Source organism: Girardinichthys multiradiatus, chromosome 7, assembly GCF_021462225.1.
Source record: "Girardinichthys multiradiatus isolate DD_20200921_A chromosome 7, DD_fGirMul_XY1, whole genome shotgun sequence".
NCBI lineage: Eukaryota > Metazoa > Chordata > Actinopteri > Cyprinodontiformes > Goodeidae > Girardinichthys > Girardinichthys multiradiatus.
In genome coordinates, this window is record NC_061800.1 from 27,576,447 (window position 1) to 27,593,767 (window position 17,321).

Here is a 17,321-nt window from a genome sequence, read left to right on the forward strand (position 1 = left end):
GTGCACAGGAATAAAGCATTTGTTATGGTTTACCCTCCTCTATCTCTTCTGCATGTGTGTGTGTGTGTGTGTGTGTGTGTGTGTGTGTGTGTGTGTGTGTGCGTGTGTTGAAAATTACCCAGTGTCCTCCATTATGCAGCCGCTCCATGAGGTTACACACTCGCATTCTTCTGTAAGAGGAAAGCAAAACAATTGTTTATTGTAAAAGAAAAAAACAACGTTAAGAATTGAGATATCCGAGGCTTTCTGCTGAGCAGCTACGAGTTCCTCTGTCCGGTTTTTACACTGGCAAATACTTTGGGGTGTTTTGGAGGAGCGAGTCAGGAAACGTTTTCCTCCACCAGTATCACGTAGTGACCTGGCCACTATCCTGCAAGAAGAATGGCTTAAAATCCCTCTGACCACTGTGCAGGACTTGTATATGTCATTCCCAAGATGAATTGACGCTGTATTGGCCTACGAGTTCCTCTGTCCGGTTTTTACACTGGCAAATACCATCTGAACTAGTTTTGTGGACATCAGTTTCACTTTTGAATCATCTATATGTGCCTGTCTCTGCACAGTACGATTTTAAAATGCAATATACTGGTAAGACAGCACTTATTGAATGGTAATTTATGGTAAGATTCCTTGTAAAATTTTATGTTAAAACTACTCAAATTTTAACTACACCGGTTGCTAAACACATCAGTGCTTTGGTTTATTTTTTACATTACAGAACACATTTTTACAGAGCTGATCCACCATATTGCAGGCAAAATAGAATCAATAAAAAAAGAATAGCTCTCATTCAGGCTTTGCAGTTGAAGCAAAACTGCCTGAAATCAAAGCGAAGGAACATGATGGAATCTAAGAGGGAGTGAAACATCTCCTAACAGGACTTGTTTTTAAGTTAAAGCTGATACTCATACAGGTGTGTAGCCAGTGACAATGTCACCAAAAAGCATTTTTGGGGGACAAGGAAAAATATGCAAAAGCTTACAGATGTCCGATTGCCGTCTCATCCGGCCTTGACTTGACTGGAGGACAGAGAATCTACAATGCCAACACCGACTGAAATACCACCGTTATCCATGTATGTTATTTTTCAACATTTCAAATGCTACAAACATAAAACGTCTAGTCCTTGCGAGCCTGTCGTCCCTACCTCACCTATGCTAGCGGTGTTTCATGCATACTTCTCTTGGCTGCAGGCTCCCACTGGATGCCCAGGTTCTGTGCCAGGCTCTGAGACAGAGACACTGCCATGGACCAGGTGGTGCCGTACTGTGGAGACAGCAAGAATTACGGGTTATACATCATCATATACAACATATTCATACACCAGCACAAGGTAGCACATATTTGTGAAGCGGAAAGAAAACTGATGCATCATTTTTAACATGTTTTACAAATGAAAATCTGTAATCTGCAGTGTCACGCTGTGGGGATGCTTTTCTTCAAGTGTTTATTTGTAAAAGAATTTGTAAACGATGTTTCACTCTCCTTCAGTTTTTGTTTTTCCACTACAACACTATGTGTTGGTCCATCACCTAAATTCTCAACAAAATACAATGAAGTTTGTGAATAGAATGTGACAAAATATGAAAAGGTTCAAGAGGTTATGAATTATTTTGCAGTACATGCAGTGGCAGTGGGTATGTCACAGTAAATCTGACCTCGTTGACCCCGACTCCACGGCTAATGGAGCACATGCCACCAAAGTATGCGGCGCTGCTTCTCCTGTAATAGAAGGTCACATTTCTGCAAGAGGGACAGATAAAAAAGAAAACATAAGCATCATACCAAAGATGTAAACATTGCATGGTATATACAGGGGTTGGACAATGTAACTGAAACACCTGTCATTTTAGTGTGGGAGGTTTCATGGCTAAATTGGACCAGCCTGGTAGCCAGTCTTCATTGATTGCACATTGCACCAGTAAGAGCAGTGTGAAGGTTCAATTAGCAGGGTAAGAGCACAGTTTTGCTCAAAATATTGAAATGCACACAACATTATGGGTGACATACCAGAGTTCAAAAGAGGACAAATTGTTGGTGCACGTCTTGCTGGCGCATCTGTGACCAAGACAGCAAGTCTTTGTGATGCATCAAGAGCCACGGTATCCAGGGTAATGTCAGCATACCACCAAGAAGGACGAACCACATCCAACAGGATTAACTGTGGACGCAAGAGGAAGCTGTCTGAACCCAGATTGTATCCAAAAAACATAAAACCACGGCTGCCCAAATCACGGCAGAATTAAATGTGCACCTAAACTCTCCTGTTTCCACCAGAACTGTCCGTCGGGAGATCCACAGGGTCAATATACACGGCCGGGCTGCTATAGCCAAACCTTTGGTCATTCATGCCAATGCCAAACGTCAGTTTCAATGGTGCAAGGAGCGCAAATCTTGGACTATGGACAATGTGAAACATGTATTGTTCTCTGATGAGTCCACCTTTACTGTTTTCCCCACATCCGGGAGAGTTACTGTGTGGAGAAGCCCCAAAGAAGCGTACCACCCAGACTGTTGCATGCCCAGAGTGAAGCATGGGGGTGGATCAGTGATGGTTTGGGCTGCCATATCATGGCATTCCCTTGGCCCAATACTTGTGCTAGATGGGCGCGTCACTGCCAAGGACTACCGAACCATTCTTGAGGACTATGTGCATCCAATGGTTCAAACATTGTATCCTGAAGGCGGTGCCATGTATCAGGATGACAATGCACCAATACATACAGCAAGACTGGTGAAAGATTGGTTTGATGAACATGAAAGTGAAGTTGAACATCTCCCATGGCCTGCACAGTCACCAGATCTAAATATTATTGAGCCACTTTGGGGTGTTTTGGAGGAGCGAGTCAGGAAACGTTTTCCTCCACCAGTATCACGTAGTGACCTGGCCACTATCCTGCAAGAAGAATGGCTTAAAATCCTTCTGACCACTGTGCAGGACTTGTATATGTCATTCCCAAGACGAACTGACGCTGTATTGGCCGCAAAAGGAGGCCCTACACCATACTAATAAATTATTGTGGTCTAAAACCAGGTGTTTCAGTTTCATTGTCCAACCCCTGTAAGTATTAGCTCCTAAAGAAGCAGCTCTGTTCAAGTGCTGGTAGCTTTTTACAAAGTATAGCGCTTAAGTAAAACAAAAATAAATAACAGAAAATCAGTTGCATTCAATCTGGTGTTGCCAAGAACTCACGAGAGGAGCTGCACGGAGTCAGCATGCAGCTTGATGCTCTGCTGGCGATACTTGGAGAAATCTCGAAGCATTTCCAGAGGCTTCACACCTATGGGGATCTGATCTTTCTCTGTCCAGATCTCCAAAGCAACAAGCACCACACGCGTGTGCAGTTCGTCTTTGAAGATCTGTCATTGAAGTGCATCATGAATGGAAGCAAAAAAGACACAGAGATAGAGAGACAAACAGGGTGGATAAAAGAAAGCAACCCAGGGAGAAGAAACAACAGCAGGGGTGAGTTTGGATTTAGCACACTGAGAGCAGGAGAGCAAATGTTGAGGATAAAACACAATACTGCTTATGATGACTGCGCTAAATCTTGTGTAATGCAATCATGACAAGGTAAATACAAAGTGTACTTACGCCATCAACAAGATTCACGACAGATTTTGCAAAATTTGTTGTGTGCTGCTTGTTTTTGTGTCTTTTATACTGCAGAGACAGAAAGAACAGAGATGATGGTTCAGCTACAGTATGATTTCATGATGCACATGCGTTTTCAGAGACAAAGCTCCCTCTTGTGGGGGGCAAAAAAGCAGGCCTGAAATATTAATGAGAGGACGCAGGGCATTTCCTGACATTTAACGCTTCTGAACATTTCCTGTCTCAGGTCAATAAGGATTACTGCTTTGTTCCAAGAATGTGAAATATCAAAGAAATAGGGAAGGGACTGATTTATTGCAGCTCTTATTTTTTTCAGAGGTTTGTATGTACTTCCTATGGATATGATTGCATTACTTTTAATTTGTTTTACTAGAATTAAATGTTTCCGGCACTCTATCGGTAGAGCCTTTCACCGCAAGATGATTTTTTTGTCCTATTCACATTCACAACTCAAGCCAGAGCTTTAAGAGTTAAACTCTGTTGATGTTGCCTGTTTATTTTTCCATAAATCTTACAGAAGGAACCAGAAACATAGTTTTGAATAGGATTTGAACCGTATACTGCAGACAAAACTAAACTTAAATTTTCTAAATCTACTCTTGATAAATCTATAAAACATGCCATTTATTAAATTCAGTCTAAAACTACATATACTTTCATTGGTGTTAACTTAAATTATTATTTCTTTGGATGTTTAAAGCTGCATGAAGAGGGGCACATTTTAAATTAGGTAAAGCAGTTTTTTGTTTCAGGTAGCGTCACTCTTCGGGTGTAATGCTGTGCTTGAATTTGCCGTTGAAGTTTGAATTGGGATCCGGAGATGACAACACAGTCAGGTTGAGGTGATTATAGTTAGAGATCGCAAAACCATATGGAGTTACCAATTTCTGTGATGCTAGCTACTGTGAGTGTCATTTTGTGAAGCTTATATATTCATTTTTGTGTTTCATACTTTGTATAAATAAGAAAAAAAATAAAAACATTTCATTTGGAAGGTTTTGGATTTAAAAACATCTGTGAGGAAAATATATCTATATGCAATTTAGCTATAGAGGGCACAGTTCTGTTGTTATTGTCCATGAAGAAGTTGTTCTTTAACTTGTCTTGTGAGAAATATATGATGGTGGATGGAGCATGACAGTAGTTTACACAGTAGTCACGGAAGAAGGTTGTCTAAGTCTTCCAGGCCTTAGACAACTTGGGCATCCATATTGAATCTGACCTCAAGTGGCTATAGTAAAAATTGAAGCCACTGTTAGTTATTTCTCGCGTGGCCTAGTTTTCAGGGCTCTTCAAGAAAGACTGCTCAATGCGACAAACTGTGAAAACACAAAACCTACAAAAGGCAATTCAAACTATATATATAACTATATATATATATAAAGACTTAAGAATAGTTTCTTGCTCTTTCTTGACCAGGTCGGCCAGCAATAAAAGGTAGTCTAATGAAATGAACCACAGAGGTAGAGGACCAGAATGTGACTTTAATATCCACAATTAGGGTGATTGTTTAATTTTCAAAAAACTCAATTGTGTCTTACAATGATGTACTGAATTGTTTTGCTTTGGAATGGCTCCATCTACTCGATGTGCAACGCATCCCAACAACATAATACTACCACCACTGTGCTTCACTAGTGGGAATTTGTTTTCCTGCATGTAAGATGGCAGAATCCTGTTTCATAGTATTTGCGCTTGCCTTCAGCAATATATACCCCCAACATTTTGGCCACAAGTCATAAAACGTAGCAGTTGACATATTTTAATTAAAATGGCATTTTTCTTCAAGAAGTATGTCACTGATTTCTAATTTTTCCTTTCATACCTTCTTTGATACACAGAACTGACAGTGTGCTCATACATTTTATCTAAACATTTATTAATCCAGCTATAGATGTCAGAGTGTAATATTTTACTTTCTTGCATGTTAAGAAAGTATAGATACAATCTTCATTAATTTTGCTATTAAAGCACAAATACATATTTGAGCTGAAATAACAAAAAATGGTGAAAGTATTAGTATTTTCAATGTTTTTTAAAGCAGATAACTCATTTTAAAATACACTTTTCTGACAGAACAAGAACCTTTGGAGCCCTGCATATCAAAAAGGGGAAATGCCATCACAGGGGTGATGGCGAGAGGTATGGAGGTATGGTTGTTTTGTTAAAAGACAACCATCTGGATTTATCAATTGAATGTGTTATGAAGAAAAAGGATGGAGTGAGCACTCTTACTTTCCCAAAAGACCCTTAACACAGGAAAAGTGGGATCATGCTTTTTATCTTTGCCTGCTAAAATGTCTACAAACATCTATATATTTTGCTATTAAGTAAAATCAATTACCTGTTTCTCTAAACTTTCTTCCTTCACACTTACTAATAGTAATTAGCCAAGCCAGCAACTCATTTCCTCTCAGTCAACGTCAGATTGTATGTCAGTATTTTGATTTTCGTTCCAATTGGCACAGGTGTAGCATTAGCTTGAAATTACTTCTTAAGGCCGAAACAATATGTTCTTGTGAGAGCACTAACCACAGAAGGACTTACAGTGTTTGAGTGGCATGGCAGAGAGTGTGTGTCTTCAGAATTAATTTTGTGAGACTTTCAGCTGCTTCCGTTCACTGCTGCTATGTTTTAAACAACCACTGCATGACAGGTAAAGGTACTATAACCTGATGACACAGTTCTACGGAAAAATTGAAATGTTAAAACCAAAGTGACAAAGCTGGTCAGAACTTTAGCAGAAACTACAACATCTACCTGAATGCAATCAGAATTTTAGTTTTCTGAATCTAAATTCTCATCATTAGGTCAATCTCCACTCTTGTAAAAACCAGGCAAATTGAAATCTCCACCTAATGATCTCAAATGGCAGCTGGAGATGTCACTATCTCCTTGAGTAGCCATTGTGTTCTGCATTGATGCAAGAGTTGGCCTATCCGTAGGTAGCATCCTTACTCTTCTGCAATGTTCGGTTGCATCCTCGGCTACCTTTTTCTCGCTTTCATTCATTTAGGCTTTTTTATCCATGTCTCTACTTTAGTCATAAAAATACATTCAGTTATCATGAGCTACAAGCCTGAACACAACTGAAAGGGTTAAAGGATCATGAATGCCCTTTCAGGCTGATCATCTCCACAATGTAATACTTTGAAACAGTTCCAGCTAAACATTCCAGTGGTTTTGTACAAGAACAAATCGTTCGTGAGAATCACACTAATTCTTTAAACTACACAAAAATCTGGGGATCTCCAACCTCCAACATGAGCATGCAACATTTTAGCACAGGGCTCCCAAATAGGACGAAGCGACAAAATGATATGCCTTAATTTAGCTTCCTGTAACTCCAAACCTGTGACTTCTACTGTATAAATGAAGTTCAGGAGGAAAAAGAAATAAAACAAGCCAAAGCAGGGAATTTACACAACTGCTTTCAGTAAAACCACATACCATACTGTGGTCACTGACAATCATGACTTCCAAATACTTCATCTCCTCAAAGACGCTACGAGGCATCTGAAAAACAAAACAAACAATTACAAGGCAACTGAAAACATATAATCTGAGACGGTGCAACCACCGCATGTTTAACCGTGCACAGACTAATCTAAATTCATCACTGTGAACATGAGGGATGGATGTAAAAGTGTTGCATCACTTCAGAGAGACTCACTGCTCGTTTTTTTCTGCGCCTCAGCCAGGATAATTCATTTAGCTCCGAGAAGAGATCCTCCTCCTCCTCCTCCTTGTCCACTGCAAATACACACAAGCAAACAGTGACAAGTCAACATAAACACCCGAAACACTTACAACCATGTAGGCTCGAGTTGTGTATTCAGGTCAGCTGGGAAGGGCTTTTACAGGGGTACTTTCCCAGAACAAAACTAAACAAGTTCTCATATATCCCCCACTGTGCTAAGTAACAAAGAGTCAAGGTTGAGGGTGTGGTGCTGGTCATGGGAGGAGGACAGATGGACAAGCTTATGTAAGATGATAAATGACTACTTTACCCTGTTCTTTCGAACCATGGTTGGTTAGAATTGTGGCTGCTCTCTTTATTTTGTGAGGTCTTGCAGCTGTATCCTGCAGGATGGAAGCAAACGTGAGAGGAACACTGACAGGCAGGAAGAGGCATTATTGTCAAGATACCTACGTTAGTGCAAAACAAATGTGCAAAACTGATAAAACCAGGACAATGTGCTAAGTCAACAACAGGAAAATAAAACAAAATAGGTGAAATTCTCTGAAGTACCAGTGGAATAAATAGCCAAATGTCTTAGATTTGAGATTTTATTGAATGTAGGCAAACACAAGCTTTTATTTAGGTACCAATAATGGTACCATTATATCTCTTTAAAATTGTCCAAACTTGATTGCATGTCTGTTGTGCATTTTAGTCTAGTAGTAAAGCAACAATCAAATCCCTCCTGGCCTGGAGGCCTTAGACAACAGCTTAGTTCATTTGTGCCTTCGGCCGGCTCTGTTCTTTTACACAATATGTGATTATGTCTGTTATAATGGTCTGAAGTTCTCTGTACTTAATTAATTTAACTACTGATAAAACTTTGGTTTAACTCCAGTAAACCATTACATTCTAAATGCTAATAACCTAAACCATGCCTCAATATCATAACCACCAGGGAAAAATATGCAGTTTTCAGTTTTCATCCCTAATATATATTAGGATATCCTGAGCTTTAATCTTAAAATATTCAGAGTGATGTGCTTGTGTGTGGATCAGACGTGTGGCAAGAGATCTCTGACACATTTTGGACTTCCCTGCAAATGTAATAACTTACAATTAAGTGGGCCTGATGCAAGGGCTCAATTAGATATGCATGGACTCCATTGTCAAACATCCCGCTGCCGGGGCAGAGAGAGTGGAAAAACGTAAGAGAGAGAGGCCAGTCGATAATGAGGAGAGAGGCAAGCATATTGAGCTATATGAAGTATTCTTAGCACACAACTCTGCTGTTGACTTACTGCAGCCCATTGCAGGTAGATAAGGCCACATGGGATTCGCTGCTCCCCCTCACCTGGCCATGGTAGTAGCAGTGCTCCCCGCCCTAAGGAGAAACAACTAGTACAAATGCATCACCAAACTAAAGCAGCTTCACTATAAGAGCTTTCCAATGTTCACGCAGGTCCACAAATGTAACAGCTTGTGCTGCAGATGTCAGTTTGGTCTCTTTGCAGTGCATTGCTGCAGGGGGTCTCAATCTGTGCTCATTAAGGCGTAAATTTATTTCTCTGCAAGGCAACTCCTGGCTCTGTTTGAGACTCAGCTGGTCGGACACTCTCCTCCTTTCCTATATATCTTTCTTTCAGTAGCTTTTTTTTTTACCTTCTCACACACTTCATCTGTCTCTCTGCCTGCACTGATACTGCTGAGTGCTTTTTCCTACATCATCATGTGACCAGAGCTCCAGCAGGAAGCTGCAGGGGAGTTAAACCCTGCTGATTCAGTATGCCCAGCCCAGATCTGAACCTGATTCAGCAGCAGAGACCAAGCTCTAAACCCTTCTACTTCCTCCCTACATTCAAGAAAATCTATCTGTCTTTCTGTCTGTCTCTGCACAAATGCCTTTTTGCGAGCACAGTTGTTTCACTACCTGTTTTTCTAGTTTTAGACAAAGGAATTTTGTAATCTTCACCATCGCACACAGAACATAGTGGTTTCAAGCTGAATCATAGAGTACAAAGAGGATTACCTTCGACAGGACGGGTTTTCCATTTTCGTAGTGGATCTCAACGTAATCCGAAGACAGTAGGTCACTGTTCAAAAGAAATACTTGAATAAGTAAAAAGGAGAGTAGTACATAGTTTTTGAAATTAGGTTCTGTTAAGCACAGAAGCAGTTGTCATCTTTCCAGCAGAATATAACTATCTTTGCATCTTCATTGTATTATGAATCCAGATCAGTTGGTTCCAGAGCATGAAGCAAGACCAACAGCTGTCTTCTCCCATGTCAAATGAACCCCAATCTAAACAACATCATCAAAGGATCTGTCTTATATAAAATTGAAGTTGTGGGAAAATGAATAAAATAGAATTTAGTTAAATTGGCAAAAACCTTGGCTTTGCATCAGGCATTTTCCCTGACCAGAAACCCTGGTACGTGTTTTGTTCTCAGTACTTGTTTTACACAGGAAGATTACTAGCGGCACACACTGGCTATTCCCATTTCCTCTGTAAATAATTATTGGTTTGTATTTACATAACCACCCAGTGCAAAGTTGACTTTGAATTAAATGTTTCTACTAAAGTGTTTTTATAAACCTCTAATATAAATTTGGTACTGGAGTTGTTTCAAGATGGTAGAATTCCACTTTGGTGTTGGCCCCTCTTGTACTAGCCGTTATTTTCAACCTCCAAGTCGAACTAATCCGGATTTATTATTTACATGGGAATTGGAGGTGGGAAAACATATTAATATTAATTTTATAAAAACATGTACAGCAACTACATAACAGAAAACGTAGGCAGTGTAAAAATCAAAAAAATAGTATTCAGTTGGGCGCGGCATGTGGTGCAGTGGTACAGCGTGCAATCGATATACGGAAGCCTCAGTCCTCGACATAGCCAACCCGGATTCATTTCCCGACCCTTGAGACTTATGCTGCATGCCCTTCCCCTCTGTCTTTCTCTAGTATCAATTGTTAGGAATGCTATTTTACAAAAATACCTAAAACTGTTTATTATAAATTGTCATTTTTTTCAGACGCTCAGTTATAGTACACATCAGACCAGCAGAACAAGGTGTGTGTTACCCCGTTGTAGACCTAATCAAACAATGAGAGCTGCTTTTTACAGAGACACGGTTGCATGGAATGCATTTTCTGGATTTTTGATATCAGAGAATAATAAATGTTTTTTTGTATAGACAAGAATGAATTCTGAACAGTATTAACCACTGGTAAGCAGCAATTATGAAGTACATTTTGACTTGTGTTGCATATAATTACATTACTTTATGAGTTGCTGTTGTGGGTAACATGATTCTGTAAAGTATGCTTTAGGACTGCGGCTACCAATTTAATCTTTCTCAGTAGATCAATGATAAAATTGTGAATTATTGGGTTTGAGTTGGGATCTTAGGTTGCAGAGAAAATGATAATAAAAGTAAAAATTCTGTAAAACCATTCTGTGAGCTGGTTAAACAGATCTCTGATACAAATTTATATTTTAATTAGTAAATTATAAAGGAAACGATGTTGATTGGTTGTTGCAGGTCTATACACACATGAGGGCAGACTAAATATTGAGCAATTTGATCACTGGAGAGATTCTGCTAATTTGAATTAAATCAGCCAAGACAATGGAGGTGATGATGGTGATAATAGTAATATTTGAATTAACAATGATAATTGCTATCCTTTTATATTTTACTTTTATTTATATAGCAATTTTTTTATTGTTGTTTCAGACTGTGCTTTCACAGGTGTGTGTGTGTGTGTGTGTGTGTGTGTGTGTGTATGGCTGTGTATGTAATTTTATTTGTACCGTAATGAAAATAAAGGACACCCCAGGCAGAATAGCTCCTGTATGCAGTCAGGCTCTAATGGGGCTCTCAATAAAATCAAATCAAAATCCAGCCCATTCCTGTCTGTCTACTTTGGAAAAATAACAAAACTAAAGGCCACTAGTTCCGCAAAAAGAAATTGCATTAAGTTAAACTGCTATAATTTTATTTTCTGCAATTTGACAGGAATCTCTTTGCACATGCCGTATTCAGCTTGTGTTTCACAGAGGAAGTTCATTGGTGGTGCACCACCTAAAACCTACATTTCCTGTGTAAATAATCAACATCTTCTTTGCAAATAACTGTCTAATACAAATGTATAAACTTTGTTTATAAATTTATAAACTTTTGTCCACATAAACTGCTATTTTTTGTTTTATTTTTTTAAAGATTGAAAATGTTATAAGATAGTAGAAGTCCCCTTGATTTTATCTTCAACCTCTTCGTCCAGCTAATCTTAATTTATAATAAATGAACACACCAATAGAATTATCTACTGCAGGTAATATATTACCTGCTTATACCTTTTTCAGAGAACCTCACCTCAAAAATCCCTACTTGCTCATTGAAGGTAGGAGAATATGGAAGCAAATCGTTACCATATTTTAAATGAAAAAGCATTTTCAGAAATGCTTTTTCATTTTAAGAATGTGGCTGCATTATTTGACCCATAAATAAAATTAGTAATCAATCATCCTATTTGCATTTTAATTTTCTTCTTCAAGACTGCTCATTCTTTCACTTAATTAAAATGAAAAAGAAAAAGACATTTGAGATTTATTTTTCAAAATGTACCCCAACAAATAGATACCAAAATTCAATTTGAAATGTAAAATTTGAAAATGAAAAAGCATTTCCAGAAATGCTTTTTCATTTTAAGAATGTGGCTGCATTATTTGACCCATAAATAAAATTAGTAATCAATCATCCTATTTACATTTTCTTCTTCATGACTGCACATTTTATGCCATAATCAAAAAGAAAACAAAGCAGACATTGCTTTTTCGTTTTCGTGGTCTACCCGCAAAGTCCTGCCCAGAACTCGAAAATGAAAAAGCATTCCGAGCGGCGGGCGCAGCAGAGTGACGTCAGCAGCCGCTCTTCCTCAGCTCCCTGCTGACCGAGCTAACCATCTTGTTCGGTAGGGGGCGCTGTGCAAGTCTGCATTGCATTACATTATAAACATGCTGAGAAATTGAATGAATTTTTTTTATTTTATAAACTTTATTTAAACAATGTAGCACAAACAAGTAAGGCAATTACAGCAACAGTGCAATTCTTATAGGGCATAGTATAGGCAGATCTCGAAATGGAAAAACAAAGTGTTATTGATAAGAGAGAGAAAAAAAAAAAAACAATATATATATATATATATATATGTATATACATACACACATATACACACTAACAATGATGAAACAATAACTAAAATAGCAACAAGGGGATTGATGTGTTAGGATTGCCATACATCGGTGGGCAGTTCCATTAATATTTCAGTCAGGTATTCATATGATTCAGACATTGATTGAATTGCAGCAGAGCCGAGCTCAATTTGTGGCAGTGGCAGGCAGAACTGGTAGTTCCGGTGGCATCCTCATGGCCTGGGACATCCAGCGTGCTTTTAAGCATTTATTTATAATTTTCTGTGAGTGACAATTCAGAATAGCCGTTCGTGCTCTATAATAAACTGGCTGTTTGTGCAATAAATCTTCATCATCCTTTCAACACATCACACATACACATAGTGCTATTTATTTTCCATGTCAAGTAAATACAATCACCTTATGTTATGGGTCTAAAGCTGTTTATTAAATAATAATCAATAATGAAATCATTATGTAAAGGTAACAGGCTATAACAATAATGACATCCCGTTTGCCGATAATCAGCATCAGCTTCCACAAAAAGAGCGGCAACCGCATTGGCAAGCTTTTACGGCCGGTCTGGCACCTTCTGGCATCCTCGCGGAATCCCGTGCCACCCTGCGGCAGTTCTGCCTGGCACTGCCACAAATTGAGCTCGGCCCTGAAATTCAATCAATTTCGCGGCACGTTTGCAATGTAATGCAATGCAGACGTGCACAGCGCCCCCTACCGAACAAGATGGGTAGCTCGGTCAGCAGGGAGCTGAGGAAGAGCGGCTGCTGACGTCACGCTGCTGCGCCCGCAGCTCGGAATGCTTTTTCATTTTCGAGTTCTGGGCAGTACTTTGCGGGCAGACCACGAAAACGAAAAAGCAATGTCTGCTTTGTTTTCTTTTTGATTATGGCATAAAATGTTCAGTCGTGAAGAAGAAAATGCAAATAGGATGATTGATTACTAATTTTATTTATGGGTCAAGTAATGCAGCCACATTCTTAAAATAAAAAAGCATTTCTGAAAATGCTTTTTCATTTGAAATATGGTAACGATTTGCTTCCATAGGAGAATGTGACTCAGTCCCAGTAAAAACACTTATTTTCTGTTTTCTCTGACTCACATTTTCTGGCTGCTTTGTTTGGCAACTGAGCAAGAGGCTGCTCAAATCTTCCCAGTTTAAAAGGATGGAGAGGTATGATTCATGATTTAACCTGGCCCCACTCAACACAAGCAAAATAAAAAAGTCAGACCACAGAAAATACTTATGTAAAACTGTACCCATAGAGACAGGAAGAGAAACCAATAAAACAAAACGAAAGCTACAAACAAGGCCTGATGTGATAAATGATCACCAGGCTCCGGTTTTCACCTTGAACACAACAGTCCTGCTGTCAGTTGCTGCTGTCTGAGTCAGCATCCCTCACCGTTAGACTCAGTCTGTTAGCTGACTTCAAAAGACTGCAGTTTTTGCCATAACTGCACTTTTTTCTGGTTCTTCCTGGATTTAACCTTGCAAATCAACAACATCCTCCTCCTCTCTGTGGAAATGTATGGATGTCGCATGTTTGAGTGATGCTAAGCACCCTGTGAGCATGAACTACACCTTTATGTAGAGACAAGTCAGGGCAGAAGCAGCATCTCTGAGATATTCCTCAGTGTGTGGGCTATTTTTAGCTCGGCAGATGAAGCAGGTCGAGACGAGTGGGCTATGCCACGGTGTCTTGGTGTGTATGTGTATGTGTGCAGAGCATGAAGGTATTGAGCAAAGGAACATGGGCACCTTGAGGAGCATGTCTGCATGATTTGTGCAAAGAAGATATAAAGCGGGAGTCCTGCTCAGAGGTCCCTCTGTGAACAGACAGAGGGCAACAATGCAGCAGCAGGGAAAAGCCAGAGAGGAAGGTCCAGGAAACCGTTGGTTCTCACGTTTGGCATCTGTTCAAATCAAGCCCTGCTGCAGCACATAATACTGCCATGCTGTTCATGCAACTCTGCAGTCTGTTTTGTAATGAGAAAGAGGCTCTAAAGAAAGGTCACAGACACTCAAATACTCCACATCCGCAGACCCTGAACCCCTCAAGGTAAACAAGATCCTGTTCCTCTTAAACTAATTAGTTTGAATTAACCCCCCCCAATGGCTTCCAGTCCCAGGTACACCAAGACATGAGCAGACAGCACTCTGCAGATTCAGCTACATTTAGCTCAGTATCGTTACAGCTACACCAGACAAAGAATTCAAACGGCTGTTCTCACAACAAATAAAGGCCATCTCAGAGATAACCTACATGCAAACAGCTGGCAATCAAGGTCACACACCTCTTTGTTTGATTCCTTAATGTTACACAATATGCGGCCTAAAAAAGGTTCATTATGTTGTAATTTCAGTGATTCCTCTGTAAGATATAATGCTGTATTTATACTCCACAGTGTTTGACCTCCAAAAAACACAAAGTTTTGCAGATTTCTATTAATGCTGCAGGAAACCGCTGAACTCTGCACTTTGTAATTTTATCCTGGCACTTAAAGTTACTTGCAGGTGTTTTCTGTAAAATCAAGTTTTCTAACCATTGTTTTGCACATTTTTTATTAAAATCCACATTCAAAGGATTAATTTTGTCTGGTTGTATTCCTACTTCTGAGAAAACGCCCATTCCTATCAGTTAGCCCCACCATTCATGCGCCTGCAGTTCAGCCTTTGCTATATCATTCCAGCAAACACCACAGGGAAGAAGTCAGAAAATACCTCATTGCTCTGCAGTCAAAAAGAGAGAAGTTGGGTAAACTAAAGTTTTATGAGTTCAGACTGCATGCACTGACACTGTATAAGCAAATCCCACCATAATTTATGGTGACCAAGCTATGGTATACAAGCTGAACCTGACATTTAGGTGGAGAAAACATGGGAAATTAAACCGGTCACATTAGGGAAATGTTAAACTCAACAAAAACTGTTTTTGTACAAGTTAAAGTTCTAAAGATGAACTTTGTTGCTTGAGCTTCACCATCCTTTCAGCCAAACATATAGGGCTGAACTTCTTACAACTTAAATGTAACAAACTGGTCAGAAAATACATCCTTACAAAATGCTAGCGAAGCTCTCGATTTACCGGCCCATCTACGTTCCTACACTCACCTTTGGGCATGAACTTTGGGTCATGACCGAAAGAACGAGATCCCGGATACAAGTGGCTGAAATGAACTTCCCCTACAGGGAGGCCGGTCACTCACTTGGAGATAAGGTGAGGAGCTCAGCCATCTGGGAGGAGCTCTGGAGTAGAGCCTCTGCTCCTCCACATCGAGATGAGTCAGTTGAGGTGACTCAGGCAGCTTTTTCAGATGCCTCCTGGGAGATGTTCCAGGCATGTCCCACCGGGAGGAGGCCCAGTGGACAGCCCAGGACACACTGGATGGCCTACGTCTCTCGGCTGGCCTGGGAATGCTTTTGGCTCACCCCAGAGGAGCTGGAGGTGGTGTCTGAGGAGAGGGACGTCTGGGCGTCTCGGCTTAGTCTGCTGCCCCCGCGACCCGGTCCCACATAAGCAGAAGATGACGAGTACGAATCCTTTACATGTTTCATACTCGGTACATTTTTTACACAAGAAGATTGTTAGTGATGCACTCCCTCCTCCTACTTGCTCGTCCCATCGGCTTCTGTGTAAATAACCACCCAATACAAATTCACATTGGTCTAAAAATCCATAAAATAGTGTTAGTGTAAACTCCTTGGATGTTTTTGCTTTTTGAGTTGTTTTAAGACCATAGAGGACTTGGCTCGTCTTAGAGTCAGCTCCCAGGACCAACAAATTGGACTTCCTAAGCCAAATGAAGTTGCAAAGATGGTTATCTACTGCAGCTAATACACTACAGGGATAGTTTGGATTTTTGGAAGTGAAACTCTAGGAAGTTATTATCAATGATAGTCTGCTTAACTGTAGTAGACAAAAGTCATATAGCTGTGAGATTGAAAAAAAGGTGAATAAATGGTCAGATCAGTGGAAGGCAGCAGCTAGTAAGATGGACACCCAATGTTAAGGTGATTTAAAAGTAACTCAAACTAAAAATGTTTATATCAATGGAAAATATTTGTTTCATTACCAGCTCTTAAGTCTCTACACTTTCACAAAAGATTAATGTTATGTTTGTCGCAGCTTTCCAGTTTGAGCAATTGCCTAAATGTGTCACATTGCTAAAATTACGTTGTTGGAAGCTCCCAAGTATGTTGATCAGCTGATGATAAGTCTACTGGGATCATTTCCAAATTGTAAATAATAATTGCACATGCAATGGTTCAAAGACACTGGTGTAAAATGGTTTGTTTGCAGGCATGAAATGGAAGCAGGAAGCAATAAATTGGCAATGTGCACAGATTTTGAAATGGGTCATAAAGGTGGTTGCCCAGGTTGGCAATAAAAAGGGGTGCTAACAAACACCGGATAAAAAACCACAACTTTTCTGTCAGTTGGGCCTTGAACAAATGTTTTATTGCTTTTATGCATGTGCAGTCAATGGGGAGTTGGAGCCCTCTGCTTGATGCTTTGTGCAGAACTGCACTGTATTTCATCCCACCTAAGAATCTCAGATAAATTCCTGCATGTTGATGGATGAGGTGGGGTGGTAGAAGGAGGGATTCCTCTAGGGCCCCATTTATGCAAAAACCAACGCTCTATAAAGTTATAATGTGGGGGTTCAAACTGGTGATGGGGCCTTCTGCTACAGATAAGAGAACCATTACTGATAACTTCACCAAAATCCACTCAAAAAATCTGAGCTATCACTTTAACATTAAGTGAGATCCCTCCTAACAGCAATCACACCTTATGGTAGA

At 39.8% G+C, this 17,321-nt stretch overlaps 1 protein-coding gene across 8 annotated transcripts in view; it reads right to left on the reverse strand.

Annotated features, from left to right (window-relative positions):
- Positions 1 to 17,321, reverse strand: part of LOC124871246 (disintegrin and metalloproteinase domain-containing protein 23) — a 32,745-nt gene that overhangs the window by 13,973 nt on the left and 1,451 nt on the right. For all 8 annotated transcript variants that reach the window (XR_007038982.1, XR_007038981.1, XM_047370396.1 and 5 more), the window contains exons 4-14: positions 9,328 to 9,391; positions 8,600 to 8,682; positions 8,416 to 8,479; positions 7,627 to 7,699; positions 7,290 to 7,369; positions 7,067 to 7,132; positions 3,596 to 3,664; positions 3,194 to 3,360; positions 1,659 to 1,743; positions 1,179 to 1,266; positions 119 to 170 (exon numbers count right to left, since the gene is read on the reverse strand). Coding sequence is in view for 6 of the 8 variants with exons in the window: in XM_047370396.1 (XP_047226352.1) it covers positions 119 to 170; positions 1,179 to 1,266; positions 1,659 to 1,743; positions 3,194 to 3,360; positions 3,596 to 3,664; positions 7,067 to 7,132; positions 7,290 to 7,369; positions 7,627 to 7,699; positions 8,416 to 8,479; positions 8,600 to 8,682; positions 9,328 to 9,391 (891 nt within the window). In the remaining 2 variants the exon portion in view is untranslated. The remainder of the gene's footprint in view (positions 1 to 118; positions 171 to 1,178; positions 1,267 to 1,658; positions 1,744 to 3,193; positions 3,361 to 3,595; positions 3,665 to 7,066; positions 7,133 to 7,289; positions 7,370 to 7,626; positions 7,700 to 8,415; positions 8,480 to 8,599; positions 8,683 to 9,327; positions 9,392 to 17,321) is intronic.